At 41.7% G+C, this 16086-nt stretch overlaps 2 protein-coding genes across 8 annotated transcripts in view; one reads left to right on the top strand and one right to left on the bottom strand.

Moving 5' to 3' along the window:
- Window positions 1-5551, top strand: part of ST3GAL6 (ST3 beta-galactoside alpha-2,3-sialyltransferase 6) — a 57645-nt gene extending 52094 nt beyond the window's left edge. For all 5 annotated transcript variants that reach the window (XM_032678990.1, XM_032678986.1, XM_032678987.1 and 2 more), the window contains 2 exons: window positions 4671-4750; window positions 4988-5551. In XM_032678990.1, coding sequence (XP_032534881.1) covers window positions 4671-4750; window positions 4988-5060 — 153 coding nt within the window. In that variant the 3' untranslated portion in view covers window positions 5061-5551. The remainder of the gene's footprint in view (window positions 1-4670; window positions 4751-4987) is intronic.
- The window catches only part of COL8A1 (collagen type VIII alpha 1 chain), an 86767-nt gene that overhangs the window by 6313 nt on the left and 64368 nt on the right, over window positions 1-16086 (bottom strand). The window lies entirely within an intron of this gene.

Here is a 16086-nt window from a genome sequence, read left to right on the forward strand (position 1 = left end):
TAACTGAAAAAATTTCCTTCGGGGAGACACCAGCCTGCCCGCAGCTCAGAGTGAACTCAACCTCCTGCTGCTTGTGCTGGGCTCCCTTGGCCCTGCCAAGCGTCACACAATGCACCTGCAGTTTAACACGAGATGTTTTTGTGGGCCCACGTGGAAATTTTGAGGGAGATGAGGCAAGACTTCTAGAGATAGGAAGGCTCCAGAGAAGGTGATCTCACTACATCTGTGTTTCCTGTCATGTTTTTTGACTCATCATAACCCAACCAGTGTGGCCTGGAAATGACAGATTGCTTCTCATCTATTGATTTTGGCTGGGGCTGGTGCCTGTGACTTGCTGAAGTGGAAGGTGGGGGCTTATTTACTGAACTGCTTAGATGGGACTTGGCTGACATCTTTGTGGGAGGAGGTCAGAGCCTCCCCAGTGGCCTTGTGAGCTGTCTGGGTCTTGGGATCTGCCGCAGGTACTGGAGAAGCAGCCTGTGTTTGGTGCCGGCCATACAGCTCATCTCTTCCCCGCTCCCAAAGGAAGGAGGGATCAGACAAAACTAGTCTTGATGAGAAATGTGGTAGAGTTGTGTGTGCTGCTGCTGGATTATCCCTATCAGATACTGTCACTGTAAGGCAAGCCTGCCTGACAGCAGGAGGGATGCCGAGGATAGTCTTCAGTATTTCAACTCATTGCCTGTCTCATCCAACTCAGCTTCTCTAAAAAGTTATTTATGTACTGAGGGAAGTTGAAGGTCTTATTTTTTCTGCCTTGCAGTTGGTTTCTGAATACCTGGGTGCCAGCTCTGGTTTGAAGACCTCACTAGGAAACCACTAGCATCTTTAAATGCCTAAAAGCTACTGAAAATCTTGTTCTTCGTTTTCAAAAGAAGCCTGTAGATCTTAAATGCTGGACTGGTCTTTCAGAGTTTATGAATAGCAAAAGGAGAGTTTTCCCAGCAGTGTCAGAACTTTAGGAAAATAGCAGAGTGAGGAGGAGAAAAATCTGTGCAGCCAAAGTGTAAGACTTCCCACACCTTTCACCCAAATCCCAGCAATTTAGGGATCATCTCCAAACACTTTCACGTAATGCAATCTGACATACTTTCAAAAGTGTGTCTGTTAGTGGAGTGATAATTTGGCTCTGGATTGGGATATTCCTGGGTTTCTGTCAGAAAGTAATAGGAATGTGTCTGTGTATTTGTGCACCTTTAGAGAAGCCAAAGGCTTGGAGAAAGTGAAATTTTACCTTACCTTTTTTTGATGTCTGAAGGGAGATGGAGGAGAAGCAACTATGCCTTCACACTATGTGACATGTCATTTTGCACCAGTCATTCAAATTAAGCCACAATAAACATTTTGCTTTACCTGGGGTGGGACAAGCCAGTTGAGGATGAGGGAATATTATCCTAAACCACAGTGTTCAGCTGCTTGTGTGTGAGTGCATGTGGTTGGCTTTGTGGGTGAGAGAGAGTCCCTGAAAAAACACGTTTTTATGGGCAAATCTCAAGTGAAAACATTTCTCAATAATCTCTTTGGTGGAACTGTTCTCCTGAGAAAACGAGAAAGCACCTTCCTCTGACTATTTGAGTTTTTCAGTAGAAACTGAAGACAAAACAAAATGTACCAGCAGTCATAATTCTTAAATTCTTAAGTTGGTGTGAAAAAATAATGGCTGGTTTAGCCTAATTATGTAACGAATGTATGGAAAGAGTGATGATCATCCACTTGGGGCTTGAAATCATAGGTGGTCTTGCAAAAGGTGGAAGCCAGATCTTGATTTATTGGTTCTTACAGGAAAGTCATCACTCTGGAACAAATGTTGGGTTTAGTTGAAGTTTACCCACATCTCAGAACCTCTAAGAGACTCAGCCAGAGACTACTCCTATGGGCTTAATTTACCACACCTTGCTTTTTGCTGTATTTACCAAATAGGCATAAGGCATGAGTAGATCTCAGTGACCTGAAATCTTCTTCCCTGGGGTCCCTTCCATAGGGGCTGCCTGAAACTGCAGGACCAGATGTCCACTGCAAGGGGGGATGGTCTTGCTAGTGCTCAGGTTTCCACATGGAAAATCACTTCTGCAAAATAAAAGTCCTAGTGACTCCAGAGATTTTGTTACCAGAAGAGTGCCACTAAAAAAATTTGATGATAAAAAGCTAAATTCTCTAGGATGTTTTTTGACTCAAGATCAAAAGTGGTTAGGAACACAGCTAATTTTGGGGTGAGCTTGACATACAGATATGCAGGAACAGCGTAACTCAATGGAAATCACAAATAATGTGTCACCACACGTAAGGAGCAGCAGCAGCACAGCGTTGCAGAGAGCTGATGGGTCAGCAGCACAGTCACTCTCTGTGGGGATTTCCCTGGCTGGCCCCCACTCCATATGCAGAGGTACATGGCAACTCTTGGGAAGTCAAAGAAGGGCTCGTAAGAGAGAGCTGAAGTCCTCACAAAGTGATAGCAATTTCTTTTCAGTTTTCATTTGTGGTGCTACTTCGGAAACAAGTAACCTATACTGTTCCTCTTTCCTGCAGTATGGATCCATGAAATCACTCGGTTATACTTGCAAGCATGTGCACACCCCCACTCCATGTATATTTTTGTTAAGGTTTCCACCACATGAAAAGCATTGAATTAAGCACTGGGCATATAAATTGGGGTTTTTTTCAGCATTTGTAAACTAATTCTGTTAGACAGCTAATTTTCTTAGAAGAATTTTTAGCACAAAATTAGAAGAGTAGCTATCAAGGCCTTAGTTCCTGTAGTGAACTAAGCTATTCCTATCCAGTGACTTCAAGTGAGGGGTGTGAAAAATCCGCCAAATGTTGGTTGTTGTTCTCAGCACGAGTGCCACTGTGTAGGTGACTTGAGCAGCGAACTTCCCACCACAGTTTTCAAAGATACTGTTTCAAAACTTCATGGCAGTTAGAATTCATCTCTGGATCATTAACTCCTTTGAGGACTAACCTGTCAGTCAGTGAGTACTTTCTGAAGGTTTCTCCCTGTACTGTACGGAGACTGAATTTTAGCGGTAACTCATGTTTTCAGGGGCAGGAATAAACTAAATCTTCTTCTTTCCAAATCAGTTTGTATATACTCAAGAGTTTTGAGTGCCATTTAATGCACACATTACCGCTTGCATATAAAGCAGTCTTCTGTCTTTCTATGCCCCAAAAAAGTTCTATGTTATTTTATGTTTTCAAATTTGCCAGCAGACTAGTTAAATACAAGGTAGGGGGTTTCTTTTTGCAAGTTCAGTCATACTCCACATAAAAGCAGGGAGTGAAGGCAACCAAATATAACTTGACAGGGATTTCCTCTGAAAGCTAACCAGTTTCATAACACAAATTAAGACTAGCTACACTGACCTAATCTTATTTTCAGCAGCGAAGAGCAGGAGGACAGTAAAGGAGAGCGCAGCCCCTGTGCGAGGGCCCAGCCATGCTGTTGGCAGGATGCAGTTGTTCTGTGCCTGACTTTGGCCCAAGCAGGTTTGGGGTTCCACATAATTTTGCTTTTAATGGTGCCTGCAACTTCATTGAAAGCTGTACTTGTTCTTGAGTAGGTGAAGAGTTTACCTTGCTAAAGGGTCTATAAGGGCCTGTGCATTCAGTAGGGAGGAAAGTAGGATTTATGGTAAATGTAATCCTTCTTCTTGCCTCTTGTGAAACTATCCCACAGAGATCAGGTTTATTTTTTTTCCCTTCCTCCTTTTTACTGTCCCTTCCAAGGAAACCAAGTAGTCTCAAGTGTCTGTGTTCAGTTTAGATTACCAAGAAATAGCTATTGTTTAGTATGTTAAAAATAAATCATATTTTGCTCAAGGTCTAACAACTGTGTCTGATTATCATGTGGTATTTACTAAATCTGAGGCAGTCATAACAAGTATTGTCATAATAAACATTTTAAAATGCATACATGCATAAACCTGCTGCTAATGGGAAATATTCAACATGTGGCAGATGGCTTGTTTCTAGGTTGTTTGGTTTTTTTTAATTCAAAATGGTGCCTGCAGTTTCTTTCTTAGAGAAGTGTGAAAACATCTAAATAAATGCCTTCATCTTAAAAAATTATGATCAGCTATAAGCTATCTTTGGCTTCACTGATAATTATATGGTCTTCTATTGCAATTCCTGGGGCGGTCTCTGTTATCCATTTGTAAATGCATTTCCAAAGATGAAGCAACTGCCTCTGCTCCAGTCTTTCTGCAAATACATTCATTCATGGGCTCAGTCTGGATGTTCACCCAGCTCTCTGTGGGCACCCTTGGACTTCCCATGTTTCTTGCTTCCAAACAGTGTAGATCTGCATGTGGGCCTGTATCTGTTGCTTGTGTGCAGGTATTTATATGTGCATATCTATGTGAAAATATGTCCTGGGAGTGGAGGCAGTCACAATGAGGAGATTTTAGCCCATGCAGACACATAATTACATTGCCTTTAGTTTTCTCCCTGTGCCCGGTGTGCTGTGAGCCTACTTACGTGGGCCCGGGTAGGCATCTCCTTCTCTCTCTGCAAACCTGGGCATGATTAGATTGGCAGCTCCATAATCCCTAACTCCCAGGCACAGGGCTCTGCTGACTCAACACAAACATGAAGCTCATGATTTACGATGATATTAAGATGCCTGGCGCTAGTAATTGATTTCCAGGGGAGTTCATCTCTTGCGTGTTTTTGAGGATCTGGCCCAGATGCTGTTTGCTGGAAAATGCCTGAAAGCTACTTGGAGTCAGATGGCAGGGAGCTGTGACAAGGATCAGTAAGTTGGGCACTGCTGGCCGGGTGACCACAGTCCCCGGGGATGCAGCTCTCTGGCGTGGTGGCATGTGCTTGTTTGCACGAATCGGTGTCTGACCTTGGGGTGGGGATGAAGGACCAACGTGGGGGAATGTTTGCAGAAAAGCATGCGACTTTAATTATGGGATTAGAATTAATTATAGGTAGGATTTAGCAAATACCTGCCTTTGAATACATTTTCCTGTTCTCTGCCATACAGCATGCACTTGAATCCTCTGCCTAATGCTCTCTTCTGGGCAGTTTGCCTACAGTCTTGGTGGCAGGCAGATTGATGGAGGCACTCTAGCGACTGTCACCAGCTCCCGGTTCAGCGACCGGCTGCGTGAGGCACACAAACCTGGATCCAATAACGTGGAACACACAAAGTGATCAAAGCCTAGAGCTGCCTCCCCACTTATCAGCACGTAACCGCCCTCCTGGCACCGAGCCCGAGACTGGCCACCAGTGCATCCGAGCACAGACTGGTTGTTCAACGCGGGAGCCGGACTGAGGGCTCCTTCTCTGAAGTGGTGGTGCTACCCAGCGCTGCAGAAGGAGCTCCCTGTGGGGCAAAGGCAATGACACTGTCCAAGGAATTTGCCTTATCAGATGTAACAGGTTTGCTGTGTGCAGCCCACTGGAAAGGAGGCTGGTTTTCATGGAAGTGCATTTGTAGGCAACCAACCATTTCCTAGGAGAGCTGTTGGTATAAGGATTGTTTTGGCAAGAACGCTTTGCATCTACTGCCAATCCACTACCCCAAAATAAATGCAAAGACAGACAACTGGTGATGTTCTTCAGACTGAGGTGTGTGATCCAGTAGGCTGAACCTCGAGGTGTTGATAATGAACTATGGTGATTTCTGGTTGCAGAACAGTGTGAACAGGGAACTGCAAGCTTTCTTTGGAAACCTCCTTTCTCAGCTGTCACTCATCACTCTTGGCCTTACTCTGCCCTGGGACAGGTTGTGCTGGCTGCGTGCAGTAGAACCCTCCCAAATTTTTATGGTACGATTGTTTGCATGTTATCATGGTACAGCAGTTTGCAAAGTGTATCACAGCATTTTGCTGTTTTAATCCAAAGCAGTGCCTCTAGGCAGTGCTGCTGTGAATTAGACTCACTGGTGAAAGCGTAAATAAAGTTTCCATTTCACTACCTCTCTGTTCAGCCAGCTACAGCTTTGTGAGCAGGCCACACACTAGCAGTGGGCTCTGAATGACAAGTAAATATTCTGCACAGTTCACTGTTAAACTCGTTAATCAGTGAAATGCTCCATCTCATCAGATGTGTAGTGGTAGACAGAAATGAGGGAAGATTACCTCTTTTTGTGACAGTAAACTGAAGCACATCCTAAATCTTTGCCCAAATATGTGCCAGTGCCAGAATCTTATTCTGAAGGTTATCTGTCAGTTTTACTGGTCAGAGAACTCTTAGTTGCTCGTTTAATTAATCACATTATTGTACTAAAAGCAGAAAAAATAAATTGTTGTCTTTGTGGAGGTGCATTGAGTCCTAAAGAGGCACGAAAGATCAACTCTGGCTATGTATATTTTATTCTAATACAGTGTGGGTTAAAATTTTCTTACATGTGTCTGAGAAGACTGCTTAGAGAGGGAACATTCTGTGAATTACTAGATCTCAATACCTTTAGGAAAGCTTAGATGTGCATCTGCAAGACACAGCTAGGTGCTAGAGTGTGTATTTTTCTTAAACACTTCCCAAGAGGTGACAGAAGAAAGACAAATCCTGATTATAGAGGTGTTCTTGGTAATGACAATGACTGATTGTTACAGATGTGACAGGGAAGATAATCTGTCTTCTTATCAGTTTAAGTGTTACATAAAGCAGTAGAGCTGCCTGCAGTTGTAATATTCATGCAGGGTGGACTTTTCAGGCTAAGGTATACTTAGTGCCAAACCTAAAGAGACCAGGAGAAAGTGGCCAGAAGCTGCTCTTGTGCTTCTCTTGATCCTGAGGCTGTAGCAAGTACTGTTTCAGTTGCTGGTACCACTTGATGTCTGACTTGCCCTGCATGGCCTGTGGGCCACCCACAGCATCCTGCTGTGGTGTGACATCCTGCCACTGTCACCATGCCTTCATTGAGCTAAAAAGGCTGCACTGTGTCCAGGGTGGATAGAACCCAGCCACAGCTTTAGGAAAGGCAGGTGTCTGTCTTTGCTAATAACACTGAGGTCTGGCCAGTGTTCTGCCATGGGACATTCTGGGAAGTGAGGGCTCCTGGCAGCTACAGAGTGCCTGAGGCAGGCAGGAGGGATGGCTCTTTGTAAAGAGATAAGTTTTAGCTTTTTATTATCAGTGATGAAGCAGGGACTTCTCTGAAGTTTAAAACTTTTTAGCTCTTTTTAGCACTGCATACATTCTGATTGAATATAAGTGCTTTACAGATCTAAATGGGAGATGTTAAACCCTACCAAGGAATCAAGATCATGAAATCTCATTAAGAACAAGAGACTAATTCTGGATGCACGAGTTCTTTGGTTGAAGTCTTTTGGTTATAAGGAAACGTTATTTCATGTGCCCCTGTGTAGTGATCACACTCCAGGCTTTGCAACCCCTTAGAGCATTTACTTTAACAATCCTGGGAATTCCTGCACTATAAAGCAAGAAATGTGTGCCAGACTCTTGAAGTGCTTGGCCTGATCTTAATTTGAAATAATTTATTGTTCTCTGTGACTCCTGTTGCAATCCTGTAGCCTTACGCGTTGTCTTCTTGCCATAAAATTTGCTTGATTGCCTCTGTCTGAAACTGGCACGGCACAGCATTTCTGTTCCTTTTCTCACTTTGATGGTGTACAAAATGTGTTTTCTTGGCTCTTGCCCTCATGCTGTTTCATGACTTTTTTTTCTTTTTTTTTTTTTTTTTAATAAAAGCAAAAGGCTTTGGAGGCTTTATTTTGGAGACGAATTGTTGCAATTTACAATATTTCCGTTCACTGTGCTTTGATGAGCCTGTCAAGAGAAAGAAAGAGCAGCCTCTCTCTCCCTTATTTTTATTTGCTGTGCTCTAATTCTGCAGCTTCCCGGAACTCCAAAGACCCAGTCCAAGGGAGATATGAAAACAATAACAAATGTCTGTAAAATATTTTTCTTGAAAAAACTTCCTCTCAGACAATTTTTATTGGAAGATTATTTGCCATTAAAAGAATTCCTGCCCTTTGCATACTTTTCCTACCTTTGCTCAAACAATGGAAGAAATAATCTTGCCTTAGAAAGTTAAACATACTAGACTACTCCACCCAGACAGAAATCAGGAGCATGTTTTAAAATTATTTACCAACAGTTATTTTCCTATTTTATTATAAAATATTGCAGATATCGTTGTATTTGTTAGGATATGCTAATCATGACCTGACACTGTTCCATTCACAAAAATCAAGCAGATCTTACCTTGTGATCGTATTTCCTAAATGGGTGAATTATTTTATTTTTATGCTGCTTTTCTTGATAAAGACTAAGACAACAATAACCACAACTGAACACTCACTTGGTTAAAATTATTTCAAAACTGGGAATTTAATTTTTATGAAAGACCCTTTGTGCTCTGGGTCATACCTTTGGGCAGACATGAAGGTGGAAGTTACTAGATGGTTGACAGTAGATATGCCAATGTATGTCTTTCATAATCTGAACTTGGGTGCAAATCATGACCAAAACCCACCGAAAACTCAAGTGCACGCCTCTAACTGCCATGGCTGAACTGCACACACATCCCTGTGTCATGCCAGAATAGATATGCCCATAATGACCTACTGCCTCTTCCTCTTGTGGAGCAGGTAAGAAAATGCATATTAGTCCAGTGTGCTTCAGCAACATAAGCACTTGACTAGTTGAGGGGCAGGGAGGAAAAGCTTGAAATCATTGTTACTTCTGAACAAGTGTAACGTGTACAGGCCTACACAGATACCACTCTCTTCCCACTCTACAAGTGCAAGTGCAGAAACAAGGGTAGCATGACAGCCTGAGTTGTGAAGTACTCCCTGTAGGTCTGATTCAGTGAATACTTATAACAAATGTTTGCTACGACTCTCAAAAGCACATAGAAGAAAAAGGACACTTCTGAAACACATGAAAGACCCTCCCCATCCCATTCACACACACTTATCCTGCATCCATGAAAATATATAGTCATTGAAACTCCAAAAATGTCACAAGGGAAATTAATTTCCTATATGCAATCCAATGTACTATGGTTTAAAGGACTTAAAATTACCATATCTGTCACCTTGGAACAACCCAACCAAGGCCAAAGGAAAGCAAAGCCAAGTGCTGAAGAGCAAACACTATCAGTCACTCACTGAAGTCTCTCAACTCTACTCCAAGAGAAACAATCTGAAAGGTTCAGTGCAGCCATTTGGACCCATGATAACTGTGAGACTAGCAGATATTCAGGCTGCAAAGCTGGTCAGTGCTCAACTCCCTGGGTTATAAAATAGCTGCAGTGGGAGTCGGCACTTTTATTTCATCAGTGCTGCATCCAGGATGAGGGGCTGTGCCAGTGGGGGTAGGCTGACAAACACACTGCTACCCTGCTGCTCAACTGGATCCAAGGCAGACACCAGCTTCCCTTCAGCTGCCTGCAGAGCTACGTGGCAGACTTGGGGCTGAAAGGATATAGGATTGGAGCGGGGAATTAAAGCACTTCAATCCATAATCGAAATCCAAGCCCCTGATCAGGTACTGATTAGCTCTTGCCTGATCTGTCTCATCACTGAAATCCTCCCCAAAGTAGTGGTCCCACTGGTCCCAAACCTTTCTCAGTGCCAGGTGTGGAGTTGAGGCTCCCTTTGCCTGCTGATGCCTCCCAGTCTTTCAGACATGGTCTCATGTCTCTCTGTGGCTTCTTGGGTCTGCTGTGACCTCTGCCAGCTCCTACCTACCTCCTGGGAGCTGATGCCTGTAGCCTGCTGGCTCAGGCATGCCTAGGGGGTAGGAAATATAAACTTAAATGCCTTCTGCTAAAGGAAGGAATTAGACTCCTCTTCCTCAGTGCAAGGAACACTGTGCTTGAGCTGCTGATGGGCTGCACTGAGTTTGAAAGAAAAATTTGGCACCTGCCAACAAAAGAGTATTGTGAGCTATGAACCGAGAGTGAAGGGACTTGAGCGCATGTACTTCATTCACCAAAAGGCACTTAAACCCAGGAGAGAGCTAGGATTTAGGATGAACTGAAGTCTTCAACTTTTCCTATTTGGCTGGCTTAGGCAGGTCCCCAAACAGTAGCTTTTGTAAATCCCCCTCTGAGGCACTTAACTCAACTTACACACATGCGTGGAGTCTCGGCATCTAATTCAGGTATGTGGACTCCATTACAGAGCCAGATGCAAACTTCCCATCATGGATTAGGATCTGAAAGGTTCTATGTCCTGTATTGTCAGTCAACTAAGGCCTCCATTCCCTGCCCAGCCCTCCTTTTTTGTTTCAAAATCTGGATTACATTTAAGCAATTATGTATTTTAAAAATTATTTTTGTATCTATGCAAAGGAGTAGTTAGGGCATGTACTGGGTATTCCCCAGATGATACAGTTAAGTCAACAATGACTAACTTCACAAAATCTGGCATTAGAAAAAACAGTGTACTTAAATGACATCATATCCTTCCCCACAAACTTTGTCCACCAGATCCTTACTGCTGAACATCAGAACCAAAGGTTTATGGCTACCTACAGGCCATGGCTCAGCCAAAATCAAAAATAAATCCATTAGGCTGATATTTCTCTAGCAAGGAAAAGGATATCATGTTTCTCCAAACAGCAGAGTGTTTATCAGCAATACTTACAATGATTTTCATTTCTGCATTTTGTTTGACTCTGAGATGGGGCACCTGTGTTAATTCCAAGTTAATTTTGTCTTTGGTCAAGAAACCTGCTCAGATTTTCAGATGTTAGTGGAAATCATGTATTCTTGATAGAAATACTTCTAATCTGCTTTGTGGAAGGCTTGTTTAACCATGCTAAGGAAAGAGATGTTCTTGAGTACATAATTATAGCCCACGGGCTCAGAGTTTGAGAGGGTTTTTCACTTAGGTCTGAGCAGTATTCCCTGAAAATTGTTGCAAAATTCTCAAAAAGGTGAACAGTAAGGCTGATCAGATCCTGCAGGAATGAGCTCCTTAAAGGACTGTACTCACAAGTTCTATTAGTAAAGTCATCCAGGGGCTAATATTTTCAAAAGATGTGTTTCAGCTTTGTGAGCTCCAGAAACCTTTGAGAGAGACTTTGGCAAGTACCAGTACTGGACACAGGGTGCAATTTTGGCTATGTTTAGAGTAGGAGCATTTTACTGCTAAAGGAATACTAAATGTCAAGGCTAGAAGCAGCCATACCAGCAACTCTGAGCAATGTGCTGGGATAGTAAGCGCTGCCCATGCACATGCACGTGAGCATATGCACACAAATGAAACAATCCATAAAATAAAGAAATCAAAAGCTCCCAAGTCAGCTTTGCTGGTATTTCTGCATCTATGTGGTGGCATAATTGTTTCACACTGCTGACTGAGGGGACCCCAGAGCGCAGCAGCTTCATGGCAGGCAAAGGAAGAAGCACCTGGAGGAGAGCTGGATTCAGAATGGAGGGGAATGTGTGAAGGAATTAACTGACATACCAGAGATTTAACAGTGCTCCTCTTGGAACTGAGGGGCAATCCAATGTCTTCCATCGTCACCAATTTAAGCTTTAATAATAAATCAGAACTGATTGTACTGGACAAAAATCTAAGAGCTTTTATAATCTGTGGGATTGTATGGCATCTATGTTTGCTCTTTCATTAGATACTGTTTTCATTACAGGTTTTTGAAAGTAACATGCAGAGAGGCGAAGCAAGGCAAACTTAGGGAGAGTTTTCGTCTTTTCTTTTAAGACATAGCGGGCAAAAAGTACAAACTGCTGTCACATGACAATGCCATTGCCTTTAAATGTTTCAAACAGTATCTGTAGAAATAGATTATCACCCTCCTCTTTTCATTTTCAACCTAAAAGGCGACACCAGTAATGAAAATCACTGAAAAATTGAAAAAAATCCTCCAACTTGGTGTCTTTCATCTTTTTTGGCAATTGTATTTTTTTTGCCTGTTCAGGCTCTAGACTGGATTATCTCCTAATGTGTGTACAAATCTCATTAGTCACCTTTGAGAACTGCTGTTAATTCTACGCATGCCTCTCCTTCCTGAATTCCTTCTTGTTTTATCTGTCTTCTCTTTATTACTAATACCTATACCTTGTTTTATCCTTTCTTCTACCTCCTACTTATATTTAGTCCCCAGATAATGCAGTCCCTTGACCATGGTCTGTTGAAAATAATTTTTTTCTTCTTTTGGTAAGGATTTCATGCCATTACGTCTTTGGTTTGGAATGAAGTCCTCATCTTGATTAAATGTGACACCTGAAATGAGGACTAAGCCATGACAAGTCATCCAGAGGAGGGGGAGAGATTTGTGTTTTCCTTCACTTGCAGTCATCAGTATATTATGACCATGAAACACTGCTGTGGCATTCATAACCTAGTGGTAACTGTTATGGAAGAGAAGACAAACCTACTTATTTTTCATTTGGAAATGCAAAATTATTAACGCAATATTGTTGAAGAATTTGCTGGCTAGTTTTCCCTTGACTGCCTCAGGCTAAAAATGATTGCTGAAGTTTAATATTTTATGAAACCTCCTGACTATGAAGGTCTAGTAATTCTCCTTGGGAGGATCTGTGACACAGATAAAATGCAGAAACCTGAACAGACATGATGGAAAACTACATGCAGTAGAGACTGTAACTTTGAGAAACTTGTGTCCCTCCAGTGCCTGTGCATCAATTATACTGGTGAATATCTATTTTTTAAAGTAAAAAAAAAAAAAAAGGGTATTTCCTAGAGTTCAGTAATATGGGCCTCCACAATTATAAAGAAAAACCTTACACGATCTGGAACAGATTTTTCTGTAGTAATTCAATTAATTGCTTCCATGTAACAATTAGCAACATCAGAAGCTCATGAAATTCAACAGTCAGGGAACTGGTCACCCGTGCAGACAGGTAACTTGACATAACCCCATTAATTTTGATGAGAACTGTAACCTGTATAAAATTTGCTAGTTGTTAAATACTTTAAAATGAATCTCAACCTATATATACCCAGGCAGTTATCCATGCAATAGACTGCAGCCCGTTTTTCTTAATCAAGCACAACTACAATGAGAATTTTGCTCAATTAAGAACAGAATAATTTGGCTGGTTTTTGTTCAGTTCTTGGCAGTAGAAAAAAAGTGGTCTTTCCAACACTAAGTGCCAGTGCAAAATATTTTGGCAAGGAACAAATGTCAGTTTAGATCTATGAAATTACATTTCCAGGCAGTAAAATTAGAATCACTCTGGTTTGTATTAGCTTAAAAATGCCCAAACCCTGGCCAGCTATTGTGTAGCTAAGTAAACAGGTATCCACTACTGGCCCAAATTCTGTTCTCAGTTATAGTAGCATTTTGACTGCAGGGGAAGTAATTCTGATTTTTAAGCAGAATAACCAGTATCACTGAGTCTTAACTTTTCCATGTGCTTAGTTTATTGATATTGGTATTCTGTTGTAGAAATTATCACAGTGGTTAAATGTATCCTGTTTGAAGTGGACAACACTGATTGGTTTTGAGTCCATTTTACTGCATCTTATCATGCCAATGATGACATTTAGTAGGATGTCCCAGATGAACAGCTTCACTTGTCTAGCCCCTCTGAGCTAAAAGGAAATTTTCCAAAGATGGAAGAGTTGGAAGATGAGTGGGAGTGTTGCTTTCCTTTAATTATTTTCTTTTAAGGAAATGTTTTTCTTATCATTCTTTTTATCTATTCAAAACTATCCCAAAGTCTTCCTGGAAACTGGGCTGGAAATGTCATGAGAACAGACATTATTTCATATATCTGATATTTTTTTTTTTTCAACTGGCGACAAAGATCCCATTTAATTAAATGAAAGCAGACTTTGGATGTCTCTGTTGATGTACAGACCTACAGGCAGTAGGAGAACGAGGGAAGAACCTGTAACGTAAACCTATCTATTACATTAAAAATACATACTTATGTTCAGACTTGACTGTTGTTTTACAAGGAACTCCCAAGAAAACATGCATGTGGATCCCATTTCCTGCAGAAGTTTGCTTTTAATGCTCATGTAATCAACATATCGTACTTCAAAGATTTTTTAGTTTAGCTAGAAATAGGGCTGTAAGTGTTCTACTCATATCCTTCCCCGTGGCTTAGCTGATGCTACCAGCCAACCCACTTCATACCTGCAGAAAAGACTACTCCTTGTTGGCCTGCTAGGGAGCTCTGTGGGCCAAGCATCAGCTCTGCAATCAGGTCTGTAAATCTTCTAGATTATTTGTGTGCTGGAGCTTCTCTTGCCATTGTGATGAAGAAATAATTGAGTTGCAAAATTCCACCAGTTACATATGAAGCTCATGAATTTTATTCTCTAACAAAAGCATTATTTTGTAAAGGGGGGGGAAAAGTATAAATGTAAGCAGATACATATGTTTTTAGTACTTAAACCCATTTAATTACATTATTATTTTTGCCAAATAAGATGACATGGACAAGTTAGATGTTAGCCTTTTTTGTGAATTTAACCAAAGTGATCACGCATATTGTGTGCTGGCTACACACACTATTACCTTTGATCTTTGTCCAACCACAGCAAATTAGTGCAAAAAAAAGCGTGGGAGGACCCAGGGCTTCCAAATGTATTAAACTCATTACTAAGATGCTTTAAACTTACTCATCATTCAGCCTTGTTCACTCTTGGTGATGATGGCTCACTGACTAAAAGTAATAATCCTAAATTGAATTTTGTTTTAAAGAAATGCAGTGGTGCCTCTGTAATTCTGATACAGATGATTCTCAAGAAAACCCCATTTGGAAGGTTGCCACATTTTAAAATGCATTTCCATAGCCTTGCTCAGCTGTGGGCTGCCAAAGGATGTGCATTAAAAATGAGCTGAGGTGTCAGTGTCCAGAAAAGCCAGTGTTTTTTTCTTCAGATAGAACACAATGTTTTTTTCTCCAGATAGAACACGGACTCCCACAGTTGCTGTCTCTGAATGTGAGGCTGATGCTCTGAATCAGCATGGTGAATAAGGCACATGCTGAATGTTTACTGTTCTCTTAAGATATTCTTTCTTTCCTACAGTGCTGGAGGGGAGTGGGTTAGAAAATTATAAATGTGAAATACTGTTCCTGTCTCCTATGAGGACACGCTGCCTAGAGAACTAAGGACATACAGGCTTACGTTTTTTTCCCAATGAATTCCTAAGGATAGACTTAGACATGCTCGTATCTCTGAAAAAGACTGAAGAGAGATTATAAACTGTCTGGTATTGTTGAGTTAACTAATGGATTGGGCAGTAGCTCTGAGAAAAACTCCTATGCTGGAATTGAATCCTGCCTGCTTGCTCACACCATGGGACTGCAGTAGGGGGTGGCAGAATTCTGGTTGTGAGCCCTGACCTGGTATGTCCAGACACCATCACTCAAGCAGCAGGCTCAAGTTTTAAAAGAACTAGAGATTTTTAAGCATGTGTGTAAGGTTGTTCTAAACTACCTCTATGACCTTGGGCAAGTTACTTACAGTATCATTTTTCTTTTGATGCCATGGAAAAGGCAGGCCTGAGCCAACATATACATATTGCTTGCTGTCACTCCACAGCTCCTGCTTTTTGGCACATTCTAACCACTGCTCACAAGTTTCTTCCACCTTGAACACTGCACTTTCTATTGGAGATGGAAAGAAGCAAGGGACACAAGCAAAACAATGGGCAGTGGAGTGTCTTGTAGTGTTTTAAAGTCCCTCAGTTCCCATGTCTCATTTAGGACACCTCTGGAGTTCAGGACTCCAGATGAGGTCTACAGCACAAGAGTAGAAGTTGGCAAGCCAACCTGTGATGAGTATCCAGATGGTGCAGCCCGACTGACAAGGGTGTTCATGCTACCTGGTTTGAAGTTAAATCTTTGGTACCTCTGCAAGACATTCCATATGCTTCTGGGGCTGCTGTGTAGGTATTGCCATGTTTTGCTAAATCTCCTTCAGTTCCTCACTTGCAAAATGGGTCTGAAACTCCTTACTTAGCTCTGAGTGATGCTGTAAGAAGTCAAGCATCTAAAAGAGTCGGCCTTCTCTTTCTCGTGCTTATGAATGTGTAACAAACTAACTTACTTAAGTGCGGTGGTAAGTGGCAGTAAGCTCTTTTGTGCACTGTGTTGTTTCCAATAGTTTCCAGACCCTGCAGTTGACTGTTTACAGGTCCCTCTGAACCTCTGACTTCAAA

This window comes from Chiroxiphia lanceolata, chromosome 2 (assembly GCF_009829145.1).
Source record: "Chiroxiphia lanceolata isolate bChiLan1 chromosome 2, bChiLan1.pri, whole genome shotgun sequence".
Classification (NCBI taxonomy): Eukaryota; Metazoa; Chordata; class Aves; order Passeriformes; family Pipridae; genus Chiroxiphia; species Chiroxiphia lanceolata.